This window comes from Anopheles aquasalis, chromosome 2, assembly GCF_943734665.1.
Source record: "Anopheles aquasalis chromosome 2, idAnoAquaMG_Q_19, whole genome shotgun sequence".
Lineage (NCBI taxonomy): Eukaryota > Metazoa > Arthropoda > Insecta > Diptera > Culicidae > Anopheles > Anopheles aquasalis.
This window is the reverse complement of record NC_064877.1, coordinates 66,495,106-66,504,343: the sequence shown is the minus strand read 5'-3', so window position 1 is coordinate 66,504,343 and position 9,238 is coordinate 66,495,106. Positions and strand designations below refer to the sequence as shown.

General features: G+C 47.9%; 1 protein-coding gene across 1 annotated transcript; it reads right to left on the bottom strand.

The window, feature by feature from the left end:
* Window positions 1-5,902: 5,902 nt before the first annotated feature.
* Window positions 5,903-6,384, bottom strand: LOC126571101 (uncharacterized). The gene is made up of 2 exons (XM_050229369.1): window positions 6,294-6,384; window positions 5,903-6,230 (listed from the first exon to the last, which is right to left on the bottom strand). Exons 1-2 carry the CDS (start codon window positions 6,303-6,305, stop codon window positions 6,024-6,026), a joined length of 219 nt encoding a protein of 72 aa, XP_050085326.1. The 5' UTR covers window positions 6,306-6,384; the 3' UTR covers window positions 5,903-6,023.
* Between the last annotated feature and the right edge of the window lie 2,854 nt (window positions 6,385-9,238).

Sequence of the window (9,238 nt, the reverse complement as noted above, 5' to 3'; positions counted from 1 at the left end):
ATCTGACAAAAAAAAAAATGACAAAATTGGAGAAGTCTTTTTTGGCGCATCATTACCAGGAGTCTCTATCACCGATCAGTTGATAATTTTTGCGATACTTCCTCAAATTAGGACCAAGTATCGACATATGATGATGGAATCGATTCCACGGATCATTCTACTCCAAATTGTGTACCATCTGGCGTTGGACTCCCTGAGCCAATTCCATCAATTCCGTTGCGAGTGTCCATACCCCATCCCCAAAAAACTTAGAACCCTTTGGAGATACTGATCGGATCGCGCGGAGAGCTCAACCTGCAAGTGGGAATTAAATCAATTAGGAAGGAATTCCAGCGCGATCGCGAGGTCGCAATGGTTCACTAACCTCCCATTTCTCAACTATTCCACTTCCACTCCGCTGGACTCACTCTGTGCCCTTATCAAGCTGTGAGGCATCGACGGAGTCACGATGGTGACTCCCAAAAAAGCTCACAAACAGCGGCAGAGAAGCAAGCAACGCGCCAACGGACTCAACAATCCATCATTTGCATCACTAGCACGCTGGACTCGCCTGGAATCTAAGTCGAGCTCGGAACTCGAAGAAACGAGCGAAAGAGAGAGAGAGAGAGAGAGAGAGAGAGAGAGAGAGAGAGAGAGAGAAAAGCCCCAAAATCCCCATCGTGGATCCCTAGGCCAAAGTGGCAAATCAAATTTAAGCTACTATCGCCCCATGCTGGCTTTTATGATCTGCCACAAATGTGAATTAGTTTTCTCACATTCAGCACCCTGGTCCAGCATCTTCCAAATCTTCCATCCATCCATCCATCCATCCGTCCATCCGTCAGCTCATCTTGATCTTGCTGCTTCTACGGCTGCTGCTGCTGCTGGAGAGTGAAGGGCAAAGAGAGGAACTGAGAGGAGGCACGCTGTGTGTAGCCATTTCCCAGCTGTGCCCTGGGACCAGCCGGCCAGACCCCTTCGGAACCGCTGGGCGCGTATCGAATCAAAGATGATGCCCGTGGCCGCCACGAAGAGCGCGAGAAGAGCGAAGAACCGGCGAGCTGCGAGCTGCGGTGAACGCGGTCACGGCACGGCGGGCGTTCGTGTAATGAACGTAGGCTCCAATAAAATCCCCCCTCGCTCGCTGGGCCCTTACCGTGGCCGCAAATTTCTTCTCTCCCCTCTCGGGAGAGGATCATCACCATTGGCCGTCCTGTACACTCCGAGAAACGCTGCGAAGCGATTGCGGTCGAGATCGTAATTTCATTAGAGATTTGGGGCTAAGGAGACACCAGATCCTGGTGGCCAGGTCAGGACACCTGGAGGAAGTGGATGAGAAGTTTTGCGAAGAAGAATATGGTGCTGAATAATCCGCTCGGTGTTGTCGCCAGATGTTTCCGCCTTTGAAATGGTTGATTCTTACAGTAAAGAGATTGCGGATTGCGAAACCGTCTTTAAGCCTCCTGGCGCATCAAAAATGATTTTTGCCGGACCTGCCAATACTCCAGGGGTCCCTAAATCAAACGGACCGCCTTCAACGCGGGCATATTTGCTTTAATAACGGTCCGGATTGTAAATATAAATTTCAGGAAATTTATAACGGTCCCAGAGAGCTAATTTAAATGTTTTTTTTTTTGCGAATCATAAATCATGAGACTCATAAATGGATTTGTTGATTGATTCTATAATGAGCTGGAGCATAATGGGCGGCATTATGGAAAGGATTCGATCCCTCTGTTGCCCTCTGATAGCATACCTGACTCGTCGTTTATTATCTCAACAAACACTCTTCCGTTTCTAGGAATCAAATTTGGAGATTCAAAGTCAACCATGAAAGGGACCGCCATTAGTTTGACTTTGCAAAAAGCCTCCGACCATTTACGGGCACTTTAGGTCAAACAAACGTAGTCGCCAGTGGCCCGCACATGCTGCTTCGATCTATCCGACGATGATGCCCTTCCCAAAAGCCCTTAACACAATTCAAATTGGACGTTTTTGGACCTCCACTCACGGACCTGAAATTAGTGACACGTACGGGAGCGCAAACATTAACCTCCGTCGCCGTCACCGGATCGCTTTGACATCCTATTTATCTTGACAACCCCAATCCCTTCTGCAGACACACAACGCACACAGCCATGCACGCACCCAACTGACAACCGATCATGGTTTTCGATTTCGGCGCCCGCTACCGAAGGACCGATAAAAAAAAGCGGGATCAAATTGAAGCATCCAGCTGACGAAGGTCCTGACGAAGGATTAGGCCGGGGTTCGGGTACCGGTGGCCCGGAAAAATGCTCCCCCATTCCCTGTTTCCTCTCTCTTCCTTCCTACCAGCTCCTTGTCCAGCTCAATCATTCCAATTCGATGCACTTTCCCGAGGCAGCAGCGACGTGCCGATGGTCCCGATCTACCCCCTTTTTGAGATCCCTAATCCTAGTTCTCGAACACCCCGCCCGAATGGGGCCAAAGTGTCCCACTTGTCCTCTCGCTATGAAAACATTCACTCACCAGACTCACTGCCAGACTGCCAGAGGTCTGTGGACTTGTCGTTTGACTCGTCCTACCTCGAAAGCGGAAGTCCTCGCTCAGAAAAAAAAAACAAAAAGGGAAACAGGAAGCAACATTCTACGTCCGGTACGACCGATGGAAGCGAGCACGGTCAAAGGACCGAAAAGGGAAGTGCGTCGTAATGCGGCGATTACGTTCTTCCTTCGGTCGGTGTTCCTCGCGAATGCATGCGCGTCCAGCCGCAAAAAGCGCCACAAAAGATGCTGCAACGATGCACAATGCACTGCAGTCCACTTCTCTGTAGATGAGAAGAAGAGGACGATACAACACAGAGCATTAAGACTACATGACATTGAAGCTGTGACGCTGCTTCCTCTTCTGCAGAAGCAAAAGGGTCCCCCCCAACCCCTTCCGCTTGGGGTCTCGCTTGGATTCCGCGTGGAATGGGAGCGCGCAAAAGGTAAAGGCGAAAGTCTGACCGACGAATGGACCGGGAGGAGTTCCGGGAGGGGGCCACAGAGAGCATGAGATGAGGAGGAGGAGGAGGAGGAGGAGGAGGAGGAGGAGGTCAGTTAAAACGGAACAAGTTCAAGAGACCCTGTCGGAGACAGGGAGAGCACAACAACGCTGCACACAGACACACGCAGACACGCCACTGTGGTGTACGTTGGCTAAGCTCCTGGACCGCCGATGGCACCCGGAGCACCTTTAGCTTTTTCCAAGAAACTCCAGCTCCAACATGTCTTCTGTGTATGTTGTTGCTGCCGATGTTGATGCTGCGATGTAGCGAGTGCACGAGCATGGCATGGCAGCATAAGCCTGTTCGCTTGGAATTAAACGTTTCGATGTTGGCCGAGCGCTGCCGATGAACTGGGCTTCCGACAGGGCGGCTGCCTGTGGTCCGTGGTCTGTGTCTGCATCCCTCAGCCAGCCTGTGTGTGCGTTGGTCTGCATGTTGCTCTCTGCTCAACAGGCCACCCCCCCCCCCCCCCCCCGGGGGGGCGAGTTTCCTCTGCTAGGGTCGAGACAATCAAAACAGGTTTTTGGTCAGACTCTCCGGCGGACTCGTCGACATCCACGGACCACAACGACGACGACGACGACGTCGAAAGGGCCCGTTCGGTCAGGGCTGTTGCTGCTGCCAATGGTGGAATGTTTTTCTTTTTGCGGGTTGACTCTCTGTCTCTCGATCTCGGTCTGACCAGCTTCGGTTCCTTGACTTCGACGTGAGAAAGGTGTTAATGTCACGTCGGTTCCTGCCTCGAGAGATGTCGGAAGCTTCCGGAGACCGCCAATGGATGCGTAAGCTTCCGTTTGAACGTTTACCAATTAGGCTAATGAATAGACTTCGGAGGGGCCTTACGGGGGACAGGGAGAGAGAGAGAGCACATGGCCAGCAATACGCGCTTAGGTGTGATCGGGACGGCTTTTTGGGGTCGTGTGTGAATGTTTACAACCCATTCCGGCGGTCTTCTATCCGCTATCATCTGGAAACTAATTGGAGGAATCGGAGCCACTGATTATAGCTCTAAGCACAGCAGAGTGATTCTCAGACTTCAAACGGATCCAGGAGGGATCGAAGGCCCTGGACACCTTTTCGTTTACGAAACGAAATGCCCGAGATGGGGATTAGCATTCGACAGCAGCATCGCTCTACAATTGACTAAGACATGATTCTTCTTCTTCTTCACCTTCTTCTGTGATTACATTGCTATTCTCTGACCATTATTCGCCCGGTTCAACGAGATACAATCTCAAGCAGCATACAATTACTCCCCTTTTCTCGCTTCACGCCGCATGTCTGAGGGTAAGGAGTGTCCAGTCCGACGAGTCGTGAAGAAGTTGAGATGATTCTTATCCTGTTCGTTTCCAAAAATAGGAAACAGCCACCGACTAGCACGTACGATGGCATTGATGGAGTCATGAACACTACACGATACGCGGACTACTAACTACCGAACTTGACGATTGTTATCGCCATCGGTGTGATCGTGATGCGTTGATTCGCTTTGTTGGAATAGTCGGGAAGCCCCCGGGAAGGGCTTGAGTCATACTATTGTGACCTGGTGGACGTGATGGACGGTCCTGCGAAAGGTACGCAATGGAATTTGTGTTTTGAGGGATCGCCGCTTTCCCACAGAAAGAGAGGGACTCGGAACAGCTCCATCATTTCACTGGTTCTCCGAAATGGCTGACTAACTGGCTATTGTTTGCAACTAAATAAAAAGCTAAATCAAACACTGTAACATAACTTGAGAGTGCTAGGATATTCTACTTACTTTAAAGGCGATTTTAGATGATTTCTGCTTTACTAGACAGCTAAGAGTAGCGCCGCCCTGCATGTCCGTCTTTTGTGAAACGATGTTCTACTATCAAATATCGAGTTTAAATCTTTTACAACAATCTTTTGCATAATCATTCGTTTTCTTTTTAGTTTGAACGGCCAATTGTTGAAAAAACGGTTGATTCAAATTCAAATATGAAACAAGCAATAAGTTTTAGAGTTAAATCAATTCAAGCAAATCAAGAAAAGTTTATCTCTTTCACTCTACTGTGCGAGAGCGAGAAACAATCCAACTAGTGTTTATACTGCCACGCTCAGGTGTTCAGCACTATCTGAACTCCAGAATGTGAAGATATAAACGCTAGTAGCTTTGTTTCTCGCTTTTGCACGTTGGTGTGAGCGAGATAGAAAGCTAACCGTTTGATTGGAATGATTTTAATTCAACTTGTTTTCTTGCTCGGGTTTTGAATTTAAATTAGAGGTTGCTTTTTAAACGATACCGTTAAAATTAACGTTAATCATGCCATGCCCGAAAGATCACAATTAAATAATGATATTATAAGTCCTTAAGACAAAGTTTTACAACAAGATTGCAGGCTTATTGCATTCGAGCCTCTTTCATGTAGTGCAATTGCTTTTTATGTTGCTACACTTGCTTGGGAGCGCGGGTCTGGTTCTAGAAGCCTAAGACCAGGCGACCACTGCAACAAACCTCACTCTGCGCTGTACAGTGCACGGCCCAAGCAAAGCCTAATATTGAACACCAGAATCCATCTTATTCAGTATGCGTGCTGTGTGAGAATCGTTAATTTCGACGTTTTGTTGCAGACAGAGCGCCATAAATGGCAAGCACAACTTTGGCATTCGTTTTCATGCGTCCAATCCTTATTCGAAGCTTCAAGAATCTATCGAAGCTTAGTAGCTTTGAGTCAGTAGCTTGACATGCATACAGAAATGTAAGCATCGATTTTGCAAAATAGTATCAATACTGGATATGAATCTAAAATTGAGAATTTCAATTTTAGAGAAACGTCCATTTCGAGATCATACTTTTAACTTAAAACGCTACCTGTGATCATGATGCCTGCTGGCTTAAATACAACCCTTAATCGAAGACATGTGTTTGATTTCTTTAGACAAAATTCCGCGTTTTATTCAAATTCGACGTCTGATACATTTCTCTTTTTGCCAGGTTCCGTGTCCATTTCCATTTTCAAGGCTACCAATCCGGAGAGCGTTCAGGTGTGCCTCACAGATAAGCGTAAGCTGCAGGAGCATAGGCAGAATAGGCCGCCGGAGCATAGGCTGAGTAAGCGCTGGCCGGAACATACGCGTTGGAGCTGTAGACGGTGGCCGCGGCCGGTGCAACGTAGCTTGAGTATGCCGCCGGTGAGTACAGCAGCTGTGGCTTCGGTGCGGCGAAGGCAGCGGCAATCAGAGCCAGAACAACGAAGACCTGTGAATAGTATTAGCCCCACATGAGACAAGCGCACTCTAAAGACACTCTCTTTGTACTTACGTATTTGAACATTTTGAAGGCGGTTTGAAGAAGGGTTGTTGTTGCTACTGCAGAGCTGAGTTTCGCTTGTGCGTTTGGTTTTGTTGGCCGATGGCGTTCGACTGATGGTTCTACCGAGGGATTCTAGCACCTTTATATACTGCCCCGAGGACGCTGGAGCGTCATTGTCATAGGCGGACACCGGGCGAGCGCGCAAAAATGAAATAAAAAGACGCCACATAAGTATCCTATCGTATGGCGAACGCGTACACACCTTCTCGATGTGCATTAAGCCCGGGTCCTACGGAACCAAATGTATTTTAGAACCAGTTTTGGACACTGCTGCTGCTGCTGCTGCTGCTGCTCCTGATCTTTCTAGGTATCTCGTTTCGGATAGCGTTTTGTGGAGTGGAAGGGAACAAATGGACATGTAACGCCTTGGTCATGAAGATCTGCTGCTAGCATCCCAGGTACCGTGTGATGGCGGGCTGGTTGGATCACCGTGAAATCGAACGTGTACGCGTACGGGTGGGATAAGGCTTGCTCCTTTAGCAAATGCCTAGTAGAACGGGATCAACGCTCGATGGCCGCCGGAGTCGCCTTCTTAAAGGTCATGATCAAGAACGATCTTAGCGCTCCACTCGTTCGCCAACGCTGATCATGCCAAAAGGGATAAAGCCGGTTGTGGTCGTGCCAAAAAGTTGATTTGCTGTGAGACAACTTGTACATTCGTTGATGCCATACATTAATGCCATAGATGACGATCTGGTTTTTAAAATTTGGCTTTAATTTGCATTCGTCAAATGGCAAGTATTGAAGGTTCTATTCGGTGCATGAGTTAGTTCTTTCGATTCTATTAAAAGATGGTGCTATTAAAAGATATGTTATGTCAATTTCAAGTACAACTAAATACCTTAAAAACGCAATAAGTGACTCCTTACAAGATTGACAATATCATATTTTTTTCTCGAGTTAAAATGTTGAGTTTTTGGCGTGAAAATTTCATTTTGCCGGGAGGTTTGCCTTTTTCATTTCAATAAAACGGTTTCTGAAAGTTATCGTTTGTTGGTTTAAGCTTATGGTGAACATGTTGCGACACAAACAAAATGTGAAAACTGTTTTAAAACCCATAGTAGCGGAGATTTTGATGGGAAGGACAAGTCCTTGCGTCAACCAAAAAAATTGGAAGATGAAGATGTCGATGGTTTCTTGCAGTAGAAAGCTCTGAAAACTGGTCAAACCATTAATGGAGAACGATATCGAAAATTATTAATCCATTTAAAGAGAGTTCTGCCTAGAAAACGGCAAGGGGATGGTATAACCAACATGATACTTAATTTTTAAATATCTAAAATCTCTCACTCTACTAGCCTGAGTCCGATCTAACACTAATGTAGTTTTGTTGTTCTATGTTTAGCATGTTATCATGCTCGTACCATTCGAATGGAAATTCAAAGAATCTTCAGCTCCTTAAACAATGGACCTCCAATTATTCGATAATCGTATTGGAAAAGAGGTTTAATTACATTAAACTCTCCTTGCCATTGATCTGTTCGAACGGACCTGCAAGAGCTGAGAGAGGTAGCAAGGGAGAGATAAAGAGCTGACAGGTCCCCGGAATGGAGGCTCGACCAGATCTTAATCTCTTCTTCTACTTAAAACACATAAAATAGTCATCTGGATGGGTGTATTGAACTCGCCAGCACGGCGAGTCGTCGTCGTCGTTGTCATCGTCCTGTCCTCACTAGACACTAGAGTCGCCCTGCGCAGTGGGAGCGGTTTATCGGGAACTAGTTTCTGTCGCCAGATTTGAGCCCTGCCAATGATCCTGGTTGGTTCCTCCTTGCATCCCCGGGATACTATATAAACCGATGCACTCGCTTGCAATCGACATCAGTTGCAGTTCATCTGTCAGCACACAAAGCTCGCCAAGAAGCTTCCAACTTCAACAACAAACCCATCTTCTAATCCAACTCAAAATGTTCAAATACGTGAGTATTGCGCTGCCTAGGGCGCCTTTAGGTTTGGCTGAAATTAGTTCTATTATCCTGAAACGTCGTCCATTATCTTCCTAACGCAGGTCTTCGTTCTGTTGGCCCTCGTTGCTGCCGTGTTCGCTGCACCGAGACCACAGCTCCTGTACACCGCTCCGGCTGCTTCTTACAGCTACAGCGAAAGCTACCGGGCCCCGCCAGCCACGGTGTACAACACCGGGCTGCTGCCGGCCGCTTATCCGGCTACTTACGCCGCTCCAGCCCTCTACAGCGCCAGCTATCCAGCACCGGCAGCTTACTTGTTCTAGAATCTGACCGCCAACGGCAACGACGACGACCAAGCGACCGCTATCGACATGTTGCTCCACCAACAGCCTGGTTGCGCTCTGCATCGCTAAATAACACCAAGCCCCCGGAGAGACCGACACGGAGTGACACATCCGGCCTAGCGCGAACCATAAACAATCGAGAAATCGAGAAGAAATAAATAGAACCAGCATCATTCCATCCAACCAACCGCCGGAACCTCACTTCTGACACTTCATTTGCGGTGCAAAGTCACCATCAAATCCACGCAAAATGCCCTCCATAGACCGTGGATTTGGTGTGTCGCCGACCACGGTAAGGGAGATTTGTAATGCAGAACACGTGCCGGGACAGCGCATCCAGTGGCCACCGGTGCGGGGTGCTGGTGTGCTAATCCAAATAAACAACGTTTCGATCGTTCGTTTACACTCGCGAAATCTGGTGGATTGGAGGACAGCGAGCGGTGGCAACAAGTTCGATCGATTTCAAGTGCAAGGTCAACCTGGAATGGAGCGAAACAGTACGGTGTTTCGGTGCGGAAAAGGAATGTAAAGCGCATTGTGTTCGATTTAAACAGAAAACGGTGAAGGTCATCATGACATCATGACTGCACATTCGGGACTGGGAGCGTGCGATCGAGTCGGTTCGATTCGAGTATTACGGTTT